The sequence below is a fragment of the Onychomys torridus genome, chromosome 21, assembly GCF_903995425.1.
Source record: "Onychomys torridus chromosome 21, mOncTor1.1, whole genome shotgun sequence".
Taxonomy (NCBI): Eukaryota; Metazoa; Chordata; class Mammalia; order Rodentia; family Cricetidae; genus Onychomys; species Onychomys torridus.
In genome coordinates this window covers 23,628,617-23,648,870 of record NC_050463.1, presented here as the reverse complement: position 1 = coordinate 23,648,870, position 20,254 = coordinate 23,628,617, and the positions used below count along the sequence as shown (strand labels likewise).

Sequence of the window (20,254 nt, the reverse complement as noted above, 5' to 3'; positions counted from 1 at the left end):
TAAGGTATAAGCATAACAAATATTCACTAATAAAAAGCAGCCTGATTTGAAATTCTCCTCCCGTGTGTAAGCAGAGGCTACTCTAGAGACCTGTTACTCAGACATAACCCTACAGTTTTCCAACCCACCAGGCTAACGTTCTTCCTACCTCTTCCTGCCATGTTTGTAGTTTCTCTGTCTCCTCCTGGCCACACCTTCTTTAGACAGATACCTACTGAGTTGGTCTCAAGTTCTTGGCATAGGTCCATGTTTCTTCAACAATAATCTGTAGTTATTTTTGTATTTTTTGTTTTGTTTTCTGAGATGGGGTCTCATGTATCTCAGATTTACCCAGGACTTACTATGTAGCTGAGGATGACTTTGAACATCTAATCCTCCTGCCTCACCCTCCTGAGTGCTAGAGGCAGAGATGACAGACATGGGCCGGCACCAGTTTATGAGGTGCATGCTGGGGATTGAACCAAGGGCTTCATGAATGCTAGGCAAGCATTCAATCAACTGAGCTACATCCCCAGACTATGGCTACTATTTTTTGCTGGCCTTCTAGCTGACCCTACCCCTAGATGATTCTTTGTCATTTGGTACATATTTTTCAAAATCCTCTGAACTTCCACTATATCTACAGTATATCCAGTGTTCAGAATATAGCATATTAGATTTTTAGGTCACCAGTTCTCCTTCTTCTGTCCTTAACACTTGGCATTTAATATGGCAAGGTCATAAGATTTATGAAATATTTATTACATTACAAATCTATTTATGAAGAGCACCCATCCCCCATCCACCATAGTGGAACACTGTTAATCAGGATGTCTGCTCATGTGATAATACTCCCTTTTAATACAGCCATTTAAAACCTCAAGAAACAATAAGCTCCTCAGCAAGGACTTATAAACAATCACTTTTGAATTCCTTAAAAAAGGAAACAGACGCTATGCTGACGCACAAACACTTAAAAAAAATCAGGGTTTAAAAATAGAAGGGCACTGCTCCATAGATCAAAACTTGTCCAGTCTTTAAAGCTGAAGCGTCTGAACTGAACTCACAGAAGACAGACTCAAACTATGGGGGAATTTTGAACATTTGATGTATGAGTGCAGAGATAGCAGGAAGTCCATAAAAAAAAAAAATCTTAAGTTTTCTCAACTCCCTTCTTTGACAAAAGAAGTTGCCCACATAAACAAAACATTTCTCCACACGTATGTGTGTTCTACATTGTCATTATCCTTGCCTCAGTGGTACCCCACTTTCTACCACATACAACCAGACTAATACACTGCCACCAACCATTTTCCTACCAGTGCTGCTTTGGCTCATAACTGGCTGCATTTCATTGTCTCCAGCAGCTCTAAGAAATGAACTTCCTGCCCCCTTCCCCTTGTGACCCTACTTGGTGGTTGCTAACTCTAGGGTAAGGAAACTGTCTCTCTGTAGCACTGCCAAACTTAAAATAACCCACCCAACGGAGTAGTCTCCTTCCAGAATTCAGGAGGAAAGAGAAGCTGTAAGTTAGACTACATCAGACTGTCATTATCCGTGGATGTTCCCCATGTCCTAACTCACCCCGAGAGAAATGCATTTTTCCAGAAAGCTTTCCAGTTACAGAACGAGCTGGTCTGACAGCCCAGTGACGGGGCTTTGTCAGGAAAACACCTGGTAGCAAACACCTGGAACCCAACACTCGGGGGCTGATGAACTTCACACCAGCCTGGCTACCTGTCCTCCCTCAGTAACACAGAAAAGTCAATAAAACGATGGAGCTAAGGGTACAGGCCAGTGATGGAATAGTTTTCATGCTCAGGGATGAGAGATGGATAGGATCTGGAATAGTTTTCATGCTCAGGGATGAGAGATGGATAGGATCTAACTGCACGCAAATCTACACATCACAAGACTCAGAACTTATACCTATTTCAATGAGAAAACCATATCTCTTCATAATATATCTGTATATGTCCCAAATGAATAACCATCATGAGTAATTAAAACTCCATTTGTTTCTTTTCTTAATCATGTGTAACTTTTTAAAAGTGTTATCATATTAAAATAACTTTTTAAAACTCAGTTTGAAAGTGTCAGTGGGAAATGGACATATATTCTGCTGAATAAAGCAGTTAATTTCTAGGCTTCATTCTGGAATTACTGATAGGATTTCTAGCAAATTAAACAACTCTTGGGGGTCTTGGGCTTTTGTTTATACACTGAGGGTGTAGACAGCTCCTGGCACTAAAGGTGTGTAGCCCTCATTTTTAATTGACTGTTGTAACATTTGAAAAATCAAGCCAGCTGGAGCCAAGTTAAACCTGAGCTAATCATATGTAAGCCAGTTTCCTCTTCTGTTTATTAGTATGTCTGAGCAACTCATAATAATTTACATGATATCTAAGTGCTGTGTTACATTGCTAATTAAATTTCCTCATGTATTATATACAGTGCCTTTCACTACATAATAAAAAGAGTGAGTTACTAATTTTAGCTTGTTTTGGTGTAAGCCACAACCTGTACTGCATGTTCTCCAACAAAAACACCTAATAACCAACTAACCAAATCCAAAATCCCCCTTTTATTTGGGGAGACTGAATAAAAGGTAACAACAAACTAATGTTTATATCAAGACAAGTAGTAACTGTATCTGTTGTCATTGGAGGAGGCTTGTATGTCTTAAAAATCCATGAGTATCTATCGAAAGCACACTCTACACTGCCGGTTATAATCAAGAACGGACTCTATAGAGTAGTTGGTCTATTAAAAAGTTCTATACTGCAAGTAAAGACTTCAGGAAGCAGCCATCAAAGTACAGCTAGTAACACTAATTTCATGTACATCAAGCTCAGAACTCATCAAAGTTGCTGGTGGATTCCAGTTATACCTGTCACATAATATAAAACAGTCAATTAAATTTCAAAACAGGACAAAAGATGTCAAAAACTTAGTTACAAGATACTTTTTTTAATACTAGAAGGATTTAAAAAAATTTTTTTTTAGCTTTAAAAAGTAAACCGGGCTGGAGAGGTGACTCAGAAGTTAAGAGCACTGTCTGCTCTTGCAGAGGACCTGGGTTTGAATCCCAGGGAACCTGACACTTCTGGACTCCACCGGCACTGTACACACATGGTATATAGATGTACACATAAAAATTTAAAAATCTTTAAAAAAAAAGTAGAATCGTGTCATTAAGTTAAATTCCAGTAAACTTAACTTCATCAAAATTGTACTAAGTTAGAAATTTAAGTGTTACATTAAGAAAGACCATAGAAAATACTACTTTATGCAAAAGCTGTAAGTTAATAAGTCAAATGTAAGTGATAATATCATGACAGAAATGAACTGTAGCAGCATTGAACACATAAGGAATGAAAGCTACCAGACCACATAAAACCTATTAGCTTACTGACATGTACTCATTAAAAAAAAAAACAACCAAAAAAACAAACTTCGTTGGAGCGTATAACTGCTAGTCATAAATTAATTCTGTTAAATACATCAGTTAAAAATGTACAGGAATATATAAACAGACTGTAGATTTCAGAATGTAGAAGTCAGTGACAGCGGACATTTCTAGAAAAGAGAAGCGTTTGCTCTACTGAGGTTCCAGAGCTCCTTGCTGACTGTGCTGTAGGGAAATTAAGTATTTCTTAATTTTTTGTTGTGACTTCTATGGTTTTTGTTTTGTCCCTTTCTTAAAAAACAAACTATTGAGGATAAAATGAACAGATTTTAAATTTGCAAGGATTTAAAAACAAAGACAATGTGGCAAGGTAAACAACTTGAACTTTTACTGTCAAAAATTTGAGTATTTTAAATCCACAAATTTTGGGTTGTTAAAGTATTTTTAATTATTGGTATTCTTTCTTTTTTGTTTTTTTGTTTTTGTTTTTTCGAGACAGGGTTTCTCTTGTGTAGCTTTGGAGCCTTTCCTGCTGGAACTCACTCTGTAGCCCAGGCTGGCCTTGAACTCACAGAGATCTACCTGCCTCTGCCACCCAAGTACTGGGATTAAAGGCGTGCACCAACGCCGCCTAGCTATAATTTTAAATAGTATACTTGATAAAGATCAAGTGAATAGATAGGTCATAAAATTACTGAAAACTGTAATTCATAAAATCAGCTTTATATGTTAAAAGAAAGCCTATTTATCTTTTACATAACTATAGAGTAGCTTAAATTTTCTTTCTAATATACATTTTTTAATTTTTGAGTAATAAACACATCGAGTATAGACATTTCTAGGTGACAATTTACAGTAAAACTAGAACCCCAAATGAGGCTTCTCTTATTATTATTCAACATGTCTCAGCTACTGTTCACCTACCACTGAATAATACGTGTTCAGAGAAGCCAAATCATGGTGAAACTCATCTTTGGATGATTAGTAATAGTACATGCTATCGACTGACTATGGAAAAGGCCCTCAAAGAGCTACCTCTTCAGAGTCCAAATAACTGAAAGCAAAACTAAACTCTAGCTTGTATATCCCAGACATAATGTGGGTAATGGCATGCATTATAGTGGTTTGAGAATACTAATAAAAAGTATTACTCAAATTTAACCTCTCTCCCTTTGGTAGTTCCCAGCCATATAAAGCTCTGCTTGTATATTAACTAAATGGAACAGAAAAGCCTTGTTAAATGATAAACAAATGGCCATTTAAAAGCCTAATCTCACGAGTACCTGGACACCTTCCAAAGGAAACAGGGAACCCGCTTATAGGACTTAAAAAAAAAAAAAGGGAAAATATTTTTCCCCAGAAACATACATTTCCCCAAAATAGGAATATATTTAAATGAGAAGTATGGGATAGATTTTAATTTTCACAAGTAAGTATTTAAGAATACCATATTATGACTTATACTGATTTTAAATCATACATGTCTTTTAAAGAAAAAACATTTTTTGAAAATATGCATTTAAATTTAAATAGCTTTCACATTCAGTATTTCATTTATGATCTTCAACAACACACTAAGGTGCTCTCTTGGTGTTAATTTTTGAGATGAAAAGCTATGGTTCTGAGACATGGACTGGGACAGAGTGTGAGTTCAAAGCTGTCTACTCCGCACAGCACTAGGACGTGACAAGGGCCAGGCATCCCGCTGAGTGTCGGTAGCTATGAAATGACTCACATATGCCCTTTACCTCTTAACCGCTGTATTGAATCCTGCCTAGCATCTTTCTAGGTTGTTCAGACTGGTCTGTCTTCTGTGTGCATAGATAACAACTAAGAACAAAACACTGAAAATGGTTTCCAGATTTCCGAAATGCGTATAGGAATGGAGACTAAGAAAAGGCAATACTTACTGTATATGTTTTTGCCAGCAGCACAATTCTGACGATGGGTGACTATTTAAAATCCGCGTAGTTTGGAACCCAGTGATGGAATAAGAAAAGCAGTAACACAGGGCAGACACTTTTAGACACTCACGTTGGTGCTTCATCCTATTCCTACTGCTTTTTACTGGATAACTTCAGACTAGTGACCTTTCTCTTTGTAACTATGAGGCTAGGTTTAAAATAATGGTTGTCAATAAGGTAGAAGAAGTAAAAGGCTTCAGAGAAATAGAGTTATGGTTTTAGCCAAAGCTTCTCTGTCAGAAGTCTTTGCCTGCTGTTAGTTTTCTATTTCAGGCATCATAATACACCCATCAAATCAATCAGCTTGAGCAGAGAAAGACAATCAAAGATTTCCTGTCTCTTACCTGCATACATATGGTATGTAAGCCTCTCGATCAGCTTAATCACAGTCCCTGCTTTGATAATTGGAATACCAGCCTTGGGCAGCACGTTCTCTTCAAACAGAATATTCTCCTCCGAGTCTGGTTCTGCAAACCTGTACACATCAGCACTAGGCAGCCTCATCTGCTCCTCCTTCTCTTCCTGCAGTATGGTCACATCAAGCATTCGCTCCAGTGTACTCCGGTACTGCAAAGATATCAGGGCTGCCATCCAGTTGTTTTTCTCTTCAGCCGACTTGGCAGAAAATATAACACTATTTCCATCTTTCAGAATTATTTCAAAAGCATGTTTGTATTCACTGGTGTCATCTTTATCATTAATTTGTACCTTTCGCATAAAAAACTTTTCTTTAAGACGATATTCTGCATTGCTAGCACCAGGAAGTCTTGGCTGCCCATGGTTGGACCTACAGCAAATCATTAAGCCATCGAAGAGAAATATGTGTCTCTCATGTTTGGCTCCTACGCGTGTAAGAGTTCCTTCCATTATGAACTCATTGCAACACTGTCCAATGTCTTTCCCCTCCCAACCATCGATGTTCTTCTGAATCTCGTTCATTTTCTTGATTGCTAGTTGTTTTCCCTTCATTTGCTGGCTATAAAATCGACACGCAGACTCACTGGGTGGAGGAAGAGACACTATTAGTACACGGAGATAGGATCTACGGTTCACGCAGAATTGACAAGGCGGTGGGTAAAACAGACTTAAAACAGCGTTGGCACGCTGCTACTGACTCCCTAACTAATGTGATCACACGACACAGTCATGAAAATAACAGTGATCTCCAACTATATACATACAGGTACAAAATGATCATTTCTGCCTGAGCACTAAATATTTAGAAAGACAGATATCAAAAAGTAGCCCAATACAGTTTAAAAAAATAGATGAAAGTAAAGTGTAAGTATTTTTAAAGAACAAGACGGAGAGAAAAGAGCATACAGCACATTATAAATAAGAAAGCAGAAGACCTGCTACCTGAATTAATGTCCCGGGTTATATATCCCTAAACTAGCGAACACCTTCTAGTCTGACGGTGACAGAACAGTGACGCTGGGGTGCATCTACCCGTGAACTGCTCTGTCTCCTTCAGCTCGCCAGCTGCTGCCCAGGAGCTCTTGTCTGGGAGTATGCGGGAAAAATGCACAAATATGAAAGGTTTTTCAAACAATAACAAATTCTCCTGGCTTTGATGTCACTTCCTGGGAAAGACCAAGCTGTCACTCACATCGTTTTCCTCATTGTTTCCTTGAGGAGGGAGCTAAGGCCCTGATTTATGCCACGGCTTTCAGGACAGAAAGGAAGAGGGTTTCAAGTGAAAATACTCACCTCAGTCTTCGCTTCGCCAGACTTTTGGAGCATATTTTTTCCAAGCCACTCTGGACGTTAAGCAGAGCTGTGATAGCTTGTTTCACACACTCCTTATCGTCCTGATCTTCACTTTTTTCTTCCAACTGCTGTGAAGTGCAAAGGGCAAACAATAACCTCACTTATTTAAGGATAAATTAACATTCATTCAACTTTTTCTACTCCAGCAACTTGAATGGTCTATAAACGCATCTTTTTAGATTTTATGTGTATGAATATTTTGCCTGCATATATGAACATGTACTACATGCATGCTTCATGCCTATGAAGGTCAGAAGAAACTATCAGATGCCCTAGTACTGAAGTTGCAGGTGGTAGGAGCCCACTATGTGGGTGCTGGGAGCTGAACCTGCATCCTCTGCAAGTGCAACAAGTAAGTGTTCCTAACAATGGAGCCATCTCCCCAGCCTCTAACTTTATTTCTGAAGCATTTTTCTGGGCTGAGGATATAGCTGGTAATGTGTTTAGCACACATAAAGCCCTGAGTTCTATTCTCTGACATCACAGAAAGAAGATATGGTAGCAGATGTCTGTAATCCCAGTACTTAGCAGGCAGAGGCAGCCTCAGATACCCAAGAAGCTGTCCCTGAAGAAAAAAGCAGTTCTCCTTGTTTCTACAAGGTTTGGTAGCACATGCATGTAATTCTCGCACTTGGGAGTCTGAGGTTAGTCTGAGCTCCAGACCCAGAATATGTCTCATTACCATCTGTTACCAGGTTCTCTGTGTGAGGAACACTCAGCACTCATAGTCCTGAAAAGAAACTGCACAGAACTGCTTCTAACTCCATAGGACTTAGCATGGTGCCTAGCACAGAGATATGCACACCCCCTGCACCCTCCAGACAGGGTTTCTCTGTGTAACAGCTCTGGCTGTCTATAGACCAGGCTGGCCTAGAACTCACAGAGATCTGCCTGACTCTGCTTCCTGGATGCTGGGATTAAAGGCGTGTGCCATCACTGCCTGGCACATAGAGATAGTCTTAAGTGTAGAATAAAAAAAAAATAAAGTTCAAGGCTGGCAAGATCACTTAGCAAGTCAAGTTGCTGCCAAGCCTGATGACCTCAGTTCAATCTCAAGGACCCACACAGTAAGATGAGAAGACTGACTCCCTTAGGTTGTTCTCAAAAACATGTGCTCCCATCCCTCTGCTCATCCCTTTACATAAATAAATGAATAAATGTACAAAAACCATCCTTACAAATGTAAAGAGACATTCTAGTCAGTAGCATACAGAGCAAGATTTGACAACTAGACAGAATATTGTCTCCTCTGTATTTTGTCTCAAGTATAGATCTATTTTTAATTTTGTGTATGTGTGTGTGTACTTATACGTGTGAGTGCAGTGCCCTCAGAGATCAGATGATGGTACTGGAGTTACAGGTGTTTCTGAACAACTCAACACGGATGTTTGGGGACTAAACTCCTGTCTTCTGGAAGAGCAGCAAGTAGTCTAACCTACCGAGCCCTCTCTCCAGCTCCTGTCCTTTTATATTACCAATTCAGCAAATATACCTAATGTACAAAATTCGAATAGGAAGCATATACAAGAAAAAACTGTTTAGAGATCATTTGATTTTCTATTCAAAAACTGTTTCTTGTTTCAGTCTTTTATGTATCACTTAACTTTCATTTTGCATAAGGAATATATTGGCATATGAAAAATACTGCTTGTGTTTTTATTTTTATGTGTGTGGGTGTTTTGCCTACATGTATGTCTATGCACCATGTGCCTTGGAGACCAGAAAAGGATGTCACATCCCCCTGGAACTAGAATACAGAAAGTTACCACCTGACATGTGGGCACTGGGAACTGAACCCGTGTCCTCTGGAAGAGCAGTGGCTCTTAACCATTGATCCATCTCTCCACTATTAGTATTTTTTAAAACCACAACCCAACATTATTTTTCCCCCTTTTCTGGGACAGGGTCTTGTGTGCCTTCAGTTGGCTTTCAACTCTCGACCCTCCTGCCTCCCCTTAGGGTTTGGGACCCCACGTCCGGCTCCCACAGTGCCCCAGCTGGAACCTCGTGCTAGCAAAGCACTGTCAGTATAGCTCCATCTCCATAAAGTTTCCTGATGAAATACTTTCAGTGTTCTTTTTGCCTTCATAGTTAATAGGCAAGCATCCAACATTTCAACATTTCAGCATAGTAAAGACCTTTTTTTTTTGAGAAGTCTCACTATGTCAATTAGGGTGGCCTCAAACTCACAGAGAATCTACCAGCCTGTCTCCCAAATGTTGGGATTAAAGGTATATGGTCACCACACCCAACTAATAAAGACCTTTCTGTATGTGCATTCTTTTCTTTTTATTTACATTGATATAAACTGGGAAATGAAGCAAAATAATTGAAGCTAATTATCCTTAAAGAGATGGCTTACTGTTGCCACAGAAACAAAGGAGTAGTAGTTCATATATAAATGACAGCAGAAGCATCTCTTGTTACTGTCCATGGGTGGCTGCTACTAACACTGCAAACTTACCTATCAAGTGCACTCTCTCTACTAAGATTATATCGAATATACATACACTGAATGTCATCTAAGGAACCATATTCTAAAGCACAATGGAAATGTGTATGTCCTATACAGATGATAAAATGTATCTTTTCACAGGAAAGGAGCCACTCATACCCTTGTTTACCCTTGGTTCCTTAGAAAGAAGCAGTGGGGAAGCCAGGTGTGGTAGCTCAACTAACATAGCACTTGGGAGTCTGAAGCAGAAGGATCACCACGGCTTTAAGGCTAGCTGGGCTCCAGAGTAAGCTTTATGCCAGCCTGGGCTAAAGAGTAAGGCTTGTTCACATCTACTTCTGGCCCCCTGACCAACAGAAAGAAGCAAAGTAGTTATCGAGGTATAATGCATGTACAATGGAGCTCCCAGGAAATCCTACGAGACAGATGGTATAAAAGAGCTGTCAAAGGAAAAGGATAAGCCTGGCGGTGTGGCGCATGCCATTAGTCCCTGCACTCAGGAGGAGAGCCAGGCGGATCTCTGTAAGTTCGAGGCCAGCCAGGACTACAGGGCCACAAAGAGAAACCCTATCTCAAAAAACCAAAACCAAAAAACAATATTCACAGAAATATTCTGAAGAATAAAAATTCATTATTTTAACACAAAATAAATTGTACATATTATTTAATTTTGAGGTTCTTGGTTTTTGTGGTACTGGGGACTGAACCCAGGACCTCATGCATAGCAGGCAAGCACTCTACTGATGGATCACATCCTTTCCCACTGCCATAGTGGGTAATTCTATGAGTTCAGTTATTAGTAAACAGAATAGCTAGAATGGCTTCCCTTTTAAAAGGAAGAGACAAATTAATGATTTTATTTCTAGACACTACTTTTCTCCAACATAAGATAGAATGAATACCATTTACTTAGGTGAACAGGCAGGTTCACGACTGCTCATGGCTGTCAGTCCAAAGACTTTTTCACTAATGCACCCAATGAACTGAAATGACACGAAAAGTTACTGACTTAGAACAAAGGTCTTTGCAGGTTTAGTCCAATGAGATCATGCTAGATTACGATCAGAGACTGTGTTAAGGAAAGGGAGGCCTGGACACTGACACAAAGAATGGGAAGTGATGGACATGAGGCAGAGAGAGTTGGCAAAGCCTCGAGTGAGGTTACCTGTGGAGCCAAGGAGAACCCTGGATGGCTGCCTCCTCTGGGCTAAGAGAGGACTCTTCCCTAGACCCTTCCAAGATGCAGGCTTTGTCAGCTCCTGAGTTCAGCATCCAGAGCAGAAGAATAAAGCACTGTTGTTTTCAGCCACTATGTTTATATTTTGCTATGTCAGCCTTAGAAAGTATTAGTGCATACATGCTACATATAACAGACTTTAACCTGATTTTTTTTTCTTTTTTCGGAGCTGAGGACCGAACCCACGGCCTTTCGCTTGCTAGGCAAACGCTCTACCACTGAGCTAAATCCCCAGCCCTTAACCTGATTTTTAAAATGAAAGAAACTTACTTTCCCTTAAGTTACATGGATCCAGAATATTGCAAAGAGAATGGGGTAACTCTCCAGGATATTAATTAAAGTTCTTTATTTTGTTTAACCACTTGGTTAATATTCAGAATCTTGGTCATTATAATTAGTCCTAACAAGCCAGTCTAATTTTGTTTAATAAAGCAAACAAAGCTTCCTACAGAAGAATCACGTTATGGGAGCAGATGGTTTCACAAGTGCAGAAGGAAGTCTTGAATGTCTCTAGCTTGTCAACAGGTCTAAGGACTGACTGACTGTCTAGTTTGGTGGAAATAATGTTTTGAATTTGAGTAGTATTAAAATTAGTAAAACTTTAGGTCAGAAAGATGGCTCAGTGATTAAGTGTACACATTGTTCTTCCAGAGGACCCAAGTTTGATTCCTGACATCCACTCCAGGTTCATAACTGTCTGTGACTTCAGATCCAGGGGGTTTAAATGCTAGCTTCTGAGGGCCTCTGCACTCACAGCACACACATAGATACACTCACACAGACACATACACATGATCAAAGATAAAAGCTTAATAAAAAAATTTTAATTGAAAAAATTTACTTTTTAATTGACAGGTAAAAATTATATATATTTATAGTATACACCAAGGTGCTTGATAAAAATAAGAGGTTTAACAATATGTACTTCCAAATATTTTTCTCAGGTGTAAATTCTTAGAATCTACTCACAGAAATTATCAAAACTGACATTATTATTTGCTGTACTCACCATAATGTACACACTCTCTCATATGTATGTATGTATGTATGTATGTATGTATGTATGTATGTATGTATTTTTCATTCTGAGGTAAGATCTTACTTTGTAGCCGAGGCTAGCTCACACCTTTGTTCCAGGCCCTGGATCCTGGAAGCATGGGCTACACCAGACTAAAGTAGATCTCTTGAATTCATTCCTCCTGTCATGAGAAAAGACTCAATCCAGTGAGGAATTCACCCAAGCCCTCAGAGACAGGAGGACTCAGTTAGTGTGGGGCTAGCCCTAGCTAATGCTTAAGGGGATCTAGTCCCAATTACAATTTCCCTCAGCTTTTAGAGTGGGCTATAATGTTGTAGTCTTACTATGCGTTCATCTAGAGGTGAAGCCACATTTTCTGAGTTCACAGAGGAATACGCAGCTGGCCACCAAGGTCTTTTTTTTTTTTTTTTTTTTTTTTTGGTTTACCAGAGCTGAGGACTGAACCCAGGGCCTTGTGCTTGCTAGGCAAGCGCTCTACCACTGAGCTAAATCCCCAACCCCAAGGTCATTTTATTGGAGGATTGTGACAAAACTCTTCTGGTAAGAGAAGGGCTTAAAAGAGCAAGCTTACACAAAAGCAAATTTCAGTTCTAATGAGATCAGAAGTCTATTTCATTTCCTTTATCTTCCTCCATTATCTAGGCAACACTTGTTAGTAAACTAACTGGAAGTTTGGCAAAGTCCCTTAGCTTAATCTCTCAAATCTGTGTGCTTTAATATTTCCTGAGTGAGCTTATTAAATTCAGTTTAATCATATTTCAATTAATCCTAATTCTTTCTTTCTTCATTTCTAACTGAAATTTTATATCCATTGACAAATATCTTCCCAATGTCCCCAACCTCTAGCAACTACCAAATTACTCTATTTCTGAGTCTGACAGTATTATGCTAATATCAGCACAATTTCGTCCTATGAATTTGTAAAGTTTAAGGCATTCTAAGTTCCCCCAAATAAACATGTACACATAAAATTTATAATTAAATTTCTTTTAAAATACAGCACAACACATTGATAGGAATTTTAAGAAAATACTCATTTTTGCTACTCATTTAATAAGCATTTATTTAATAAATGGCTTAAATGTCAAGGACTATGCTAGGCGTGAGAATTCAAAGGCTTTGTTCTATTTCTCAAGGATCATACTGTCTGAAGATGAGGCAGGCTCACTCTAGAAAGAGATCTGAAGACAGTTAGGTTAGTGGAAAGAGAAGCCCAGGGAACGAAGGGATGTTCTGCAGGGAGCCGATTAAAAGGGAAGCCAGAGAAGGAGGGATTCCACCAGGCCAGTGGGACAAACAGAAAGCCAAAGCAGCCCTGCACTGAACCAGCACAGCCAGGGCGGCTGATGTTCATGGGCAGGACTAACTCACTCCTGAGATGAAATTGAGAGCTAGCAAGCAGAGAAGCTCAAGAATTCAGACTTCCTGTTGCACGTGCCAGGGAGCCAATTGTACCTTTCGACCTGAGAGTTCAAGGATGTACAAAGACCAGATAAGGAAGGGGCTCGTGTGTCTGTTTAGGTGATACCAAGGTGACAACACTGTGAATGGACACACGTTGCGGAACACAGATCCAATTCTGATGTTTTAAATCATGAGATGCTGCTGCCAGTAAGGGAGAGAAAAGAATCAAGTTGGCGTCATGGATGGGATCCAAGCTGGCCAATAAAGACTGTGAATACAGAAGAAAATCAGAGATCTGGACAGGCAGCAAAGTGGGAAAAGCGGGGAGACGTGTTAAGGACAATAAGAAACATCTCTAGTGATGAAAACACTTAAGTGTTTACACGAAGTGACCTCTAAAATTCAGTGTTTTAAGCTAATGGGGCTACCCAGGGAAATAAGCATTCTATAGAAAGGAAACCAGGGCTCAAGAAAGCAAAGTGACTTTTCTCTAGCCACAGAGTTTGCTTGCAGAAAGACTGCAATGTCTACAAGATCCCAAAACCCACTCAATATACAGCTAAATTATGGTTAGGGTCCAACTGCTCTTCAAATCTTAGCATTTGGTACCTCCATCTGCCCTGACTCATGCAATCAGTTCTGTCTCAGAATTACCAAGTATAGATGGACATTTGGGAGAACAACAATTCCCCAAGGAGAGAAAAGTTAGAATAAGAATCGTGTGTGTGTGTGTGTGTGTGTGTGTGTGTGTGTGTGTGTGTGTTGGTGTCTTTGGGTTGACTGAACATTAGAACCTCTCCTGTAGCTTCCCTAAGTAAGTTCAAATATACTACTGTATTACACCATTTTACAACACTTTCAATATGCTAGTGTATACTGCTCATTACTCCATTTACTTAGACTGTTTCATGACACCAGCGTCTCAAAACAGAACCTGAGCAGCTGGGAAGATGCTCAGTTGCTAAGGTGCTTGTTGTGCAAGTGTGAGGACCTGAGTTCAGGTCTCTGGTACCCACTTACAGTCAGGTACTACACACCCGCCTTCAAGCCCAGAACTTGAGGCGGAGGCGGAGGCAGGCAGATTTCTGTGAGTTTGTGGCCAACCTGGTGTATGTATTAAGTTCCAGGACAGCCAGAGCTACAAAGAGACTCCATCTCAAAAAAAATAAACAAACAAAAACCCATTGGTGAGGTGGAGACAGGCAGACCTCTAAAAATGGCTGGCCAGCAATTCTAGCTGGGTTGGCACATTCTAGGTTCAATAGTAGACATTGTCAGACACCTCCAAACAAGGTGGTAACTGAAGAAGACACCCAATGATGACTTCTGTCACACACACATAGGTACCACCTACTCACATGATATACAGTAGTACACCTTGAAAATTCTGCTCAGTGAAAGTAAGCTGAACAGCATATACAACAAATACAAACTGAAGTCCAAGCGAGGCCGGCAAGGTGGCTTGATAGGTAGCCATGTTTAAGTTGGATCACCAGGACCCACTTGGTGGAAGGAGGGAACCAACTCTGCAAGTTGTCCTCTGGCCTCACACACACTGTGCGCACACACATGTGTGCATTTACTTATAAATACACATGCAAAATAAGTAAAAATACAAGCAGTGCATTAATGTTGAAAGAATCCAGAATGGAACAAAAGACAAGTCTGTGGGTCAATTAGTTTCCCTTCTGTGTACTAACCATATACTGTTTCCTTTGCAATGTTATGTAAGTCATAATATGATTCAGGGCTACACATTCTTAAATCAGTAGAAAAATGTTAAGTCCTAAAGTCCTAAAGGATATTCTTAAAATTCAATTACCACAGTTATAATTTTTGGAAATCTTAATTATCTGTATAATGAAAATCATCCTTCCACCCCCCCCCCCAAAGACAGGGTCTCATACTGTAGCCCAGATTGGCCTAGAATTCTCTATATAGCTTTGCCTGGCCTCAAATTCATAGTAAATCCACTTGCCTCAGTCTCTCAAATGCAGGTACTGTAGGTTTGATTCACTATACCCAGATTATTTTAAATAGCATTCTTTTAAAAAAATATATATATAGCCGGGCAGTGGTGGCGCACACCTGTAATCCCAGCACTCAGGAGGCAGAGGCTGGCGGATCTCTGTGAGTTCGAGGCCAGACTGGGCTACCAAGTGAGTTCCAGGAAAAAGGCGCAAAGCTACACAGAGAAACCCTGTCTCAAAAAAAAAAAAAATCTTTAGAGAGAGAGAGGGAGAGAGGGAGAGGGAGAGAGACAGAGACAGAGAGAGAGACAGAGACAGAGAGAGAGACAGAGACAGAGAGAGAGAGAGAGAGAGAGAGAGAGAGAGAGAGACAGAGAGAACGCACTTGCATGTGCATGTATGGAGCTAGGTCAGAGGATAGCTTGCAGAAGTCAGTTCTCTCCTTCCACCATGTGGGACCGAGGAGTCAAACTCAAATGATTAGGCTAGGTGGCAAGCACAATCTCACAGGTGAGAGCAATTATAACCAACCAACTCTGTTCACTAAAAAGCTATTTTGAATTGTGTGTGTGTGCACCTGTGAGTATATGCTATGTGTGTGCATGTACCCAGAGAGGCCAGCAAAGGCACTGGATCCCTGAAGCTATAGTTACAGGTGGTTTGTCAGCTGTCCAGTGTGGGTGCTCAAAACTAAACCCAGGTCCTCTAGAAGAGAGGCAAACGCTAAGGTACCTCTCTGTCCCTTAAGTTTCTGTGCGCATGCATGCGTGCCTATGTGCACATGTACAGGCATTCATGTACATGGAGGTCAGGGACCACTTGGTGGCACTGGTTCTCTCTTTCCACCTTTCTGTGAGCTCCTGGGATTGAACTCAACTTGCCAGGCTGTGTGACAAGTGCCAGCCAGTTTCATCTTGCTAGCACTTAATTTTTCTTATTAAGCTGCTCAGATTTTATAGCCTTTCAAATCCTCATCAAAGCTTCTTGCTTTTATTTATAAATTATTAAACTTTACAGTTTTATGTGGCTATTTAATCATTTAGGATTGCATTACTTCTTAATATTTTAACTATGATCAATTGGAGAATTTTTACTAGTGTACAAATTCACTGCTTCTAAAATAACAATAGTGAGTTTAACAGGTATAACTGCAAAGCTGAACTGTGAAAATCTATTGAACTAAGTCCTGCTTTAGCCTTATTTTTATACTGGGTCTCTGATGAGAATCCCTGTGACTACTGAGGTCCTCAAATGGAGACTTGGATGCAGAATCACCCATCTAAGCAAAACGGCCACATGATTGAAAATAAAATAAACATGCTATTCTTCTACCGATTTACTTAAAATTGCTTCTCAGCTGGACAAAGAAAATGAATATACACTAGTGTATGTGGATGCTCAGATAATAATTTGCAAATGAAGTGGCAAAAAAAAAAAAAAAAAAAAAAAAGACCCCGAATGCTTTATAAATACCAACGAGAACTTCTTACCTTCAGAAGTTCAAAGTAATGTAGACAGTGGTACACGGGAGCGAGCAGCAGCCGCGGCAAAACATACTGAACAGCTTCTTTGAAGCCTTCGCCTATTGACTGAAAAAGGAAGTGATTTCAATTCTTTTTAAGAGCTTATTTTTCTGACATTGTGAAATCTGATTTGATAATCACTCTACCTGCAAATAAAGCGCTGCCCCAGGCTTTGACAGCTGACTCAGGAAGCGGTCATGGAACCCAGGCCGTAAAATATCCCGAGCATATGATTCATATGGGTCAAATGCTAGCTCCTTAAAAAATCAGGACAGTAAAACAAGAATAATCAGAAATAATCTTTCTCCAAGGTAGAATATGACTCACCACCCAAAATATAAAAGAATAAATTATGAACATATCTACACAAACATTTCTTTTAAAGACTCCAAATGAAAATTGAATGGATAGCATAATTTTAACAGAATAAATCTAATATTCTCAAGTAAAAGAATACATTAGTTCTTTCTTTTAAGTAATAGGATCAATGTACACTAAGATACTTCTCTGTCAAGGATTCCAGGAGAACTCAAAAGTTGTCCTAAGAGAGGGCAGACTTGGTTCTAGAAAACAGCATGACTTAACTTGAACAACAGACAACAGATGTGTATGACTGAGTAAGACATGGATATTTAGCATACTGATGCCAGGTATTTATTTTTTCAGATATAAGGTGGTGGGCTAGCGAAATGGCTCAGCAGTTAAGACCACTTGTGGCTCTTGCAGAGGACCCAGGCACCCACACAGTGGCTTACAACCACCCACAACTCCAGTTCCAGGATATCTGGTGCCTTCTCCTGGCTTCTGGGGGCACCAGGAACATATGTGGCACATATACACACATACATGTAGGCAAAATACATAAAATAAATAAATCCAAAAAAAACTTTTTTGGTATTGGATGTTTATTTTCCATTTTTTGTAAAACAGAAGTAACAGTTTCTATCATCTAAAATTCTGTTGCCGTTTTCATAAAACCAACAATCCAAACTGAAAAAAAAATACCATCATTATTAGCATGACGAATCATCAATAAGTGAAGGTCTCCTAGCTAGGTCTAAAAGAGTACTGATGATTGCTGAGGAAATACAGAGTCCATCTTCAATTCAGTGCTGTTAGGAAGGGCAGAGACAGCTCCATGTGTAAAGATGCTTGTCAGCAAGCCTGGTGACCTTAGTTCAGTCCCTGGGACCCTCAGTGTGGAAGGGACAACTGACTTACACAGACTATCCTCTGACCTACTACATGTGAAACACACAGAGCTTCAGATCCTCACAAGTGTTCGGGTCTATAAAAGCTAAATCTACAAGACACAAGTGGAAGATACAGTAGGCAAGAAAGAATAAGACAAATGGTTTTTATGTATCAATTGCCCTTAGTGTTGTTGTTAAACTACTTCTGAAGATTTAATAGAATACCAGGTCTGGAAACACTTCAGACTGGAGCTCTGGTCACAGTGAGGTGCGATGTAGCAGGTAATGTTTCAAGCCCTTGTCCTTCCTGACATTTTTGTTCAACTCCTCATTTTTTAATTATTAATTTGTTGTCTCTACTGATTAATACCAAGACTCTGTAATTCCATTCTGTGCCACTGTGTGTCTACACTGGCAGCAACACTATACTCTGATATTACCAATTAATAAATCTTAATTTGTGATAGAGCAAGTCTCCTCAGTCTGCTGCTCCTCTAAATTGGTCTTGTCTCTTTTCTTCTGGCATGGGGGTGGGTGAGAGATTCAAGTCTGTGTAGCTAGCACAGACTACCCTAGAACTTGCAGCATAACCCAGGTTCATTCTTAGACATTAAAGATCAACTTGCTGTACACTGGCTACTAACATAAATGTAATAGTGAGTTTTTTCCATCCATAAATACAGCATACTGTGTATTCCTGTTTACTCATACATCCTGGATAAACCTAAATATGTCACAACTTTTAGTTAGGCTTTAATAATAATAATAACAATAATAATAATGTCATCATCATTATCATTGTGTACATGTATGCATGTACAAGTGTGTGCAGATCAGAGGACTTTTAGGAGTCAGTTCTCTTTGTACCACAGTTCTAGGGGCTGAACTCTTAGGGCTGAAACTTACCCAGACCAAGCTCAGGCTGTGAAGCCTGCACCATGTTTTATAGGCAGAGCTGTCTACTTTCTTCTGAGATCTTCTAACACATGGCAGCTTTCCTTCAATGTTCTATATCCCAAGGGGCATGACAGCATAGAAGTGCTCATCTTTCCTAAGCCACCACAGTCAACTTACCTAGTTTTTTAGAATAGTTTTCTGTATTTGCTAAATATTGACCACAAATAAGGACAACTCTTTTGTTGTTGTTGTTGTTTGAGACAGGGTTTCTCTGTATGGCCCTGGCTGTTGTTCTTAAACTCACTCTGTACACCAGGCTGGCCTTGAACTCAGAGATGGGCCTGCTTCTGCCTCCCAGGTGCTGCCACCACTGCCCAGCAGACAAATCTGTCTTACTCTGTCCCTCTTCTGCCATTTTGTACTAGGCAGTTCCTCTAGCATTCTTTTCCAGTTTCTGAATTTCCTGGAGGTTCCTACCCACCTCACTGTTTTTGTCTGTCTGTTTCTGAAACAGAATTCTGAGCTGGTTAGTTTTCTGTCAACTTAACCCAAGACTGAGTCATATCAGAAGAGGGAACCTCAAGTGAGAAGAATACCCGCAACCGATTGGCCTGGACTGATGATTGATGTGGAAGGGTCAAGTCCACTGTGGGTGGTGCCATCCCTGTCATATGGTCCTGGGCTCTATAAAAGCAAGCCGAGCAGGCCAGAAAGCAGCTGCCCTCCCTCCGTAGTGTTTTAATGCCTGCCTCCACTTCCCCTGATGATACACTGTAACCTGTAAGCCAAACAACCCTTTTTCTCATAAAGTAGCTTTTGGTCATGGTGTTTCATCACAGCAATAGGAAACGAACTAAGACTCTCTTACAGCTGTAGCCTGGCACCCTACCAGCTCTGTAGCTGAGAATGACATGGACCTTCCAATACTCCTGCAGCCACCTCCCATTGCTGAGACTAAAGGGTTGCAAGGCATGCACCACCATAACCAGTTGATATGGCCCTGAGGACTGAACCGACATCTCCACTTGTGCTAGGGAGACCTTATCAACAAAGCTACATCCCCAGCTCCTCTCTCTTCCTGTCTTTTCCACAAGCTCAGTACTGTTGCTAGTTTACTATGTAAAGGGAATTAGCCAAATATTGAAGGGAGGTTATCTTAATTTTCACAAAAAATCTTGAGTCCTGTTATTGTTATTATCCTTATTTACAAATGTCTAGAGAGAAGCAAAATGTTAGTAACTTGCCTGGAGCCACACAAGTAGTAACTAGCAGTGCTCCAAGCAGTAAGCTATGAGTAGTGAGACCCTCAGCCAAGCTTCGACCCACTAGCTTGCCTTGGTCTTTCTGTGAAAGACTCACAGTGACACACTGGGATTGGCTGGAGTGTTACTCATGTTTGAACCTGGGAAATACA

General features: G+C 40.1%; 1 protein-coding gene across 1 annotated transcript in view; it reads right to left on the bottom strand.

Moving 5' to 3' along the window:
* Sos1 (SOS Ras/Rac guanine nucleotide exchange factor 1) overlaps positions 1 to 20,254 on the bottom strand; it is a 92,876-nt gene that overhangs the window by 32,788 nt on the left and 39,834 nt on the right. The window contains exons 7-10 of the mRNA XM_036170480.1: positions 16,897 to 17,007; positions 16,718 to 16,816; positions 7,063 to 7,190; positions 5,697 to 6,352 (exon numbers count right to left, since the gene is read on the bottom strand). Of these exons, the coding sequence (XP_036026373.1) occupies positions 5,697 to 6,352; positions 7,063 to 7,190; positions 16,718 to 16,816; positions 16,897 to 17,007 (994 nt within the window). The remainder of the gene's footprint in view (positions 1 to 5,696; positions 6,353 to 7,062; positions 7,191 to 16,717; positions 16,817 to 16,896; positions 17,008 to 20,254) is intronic.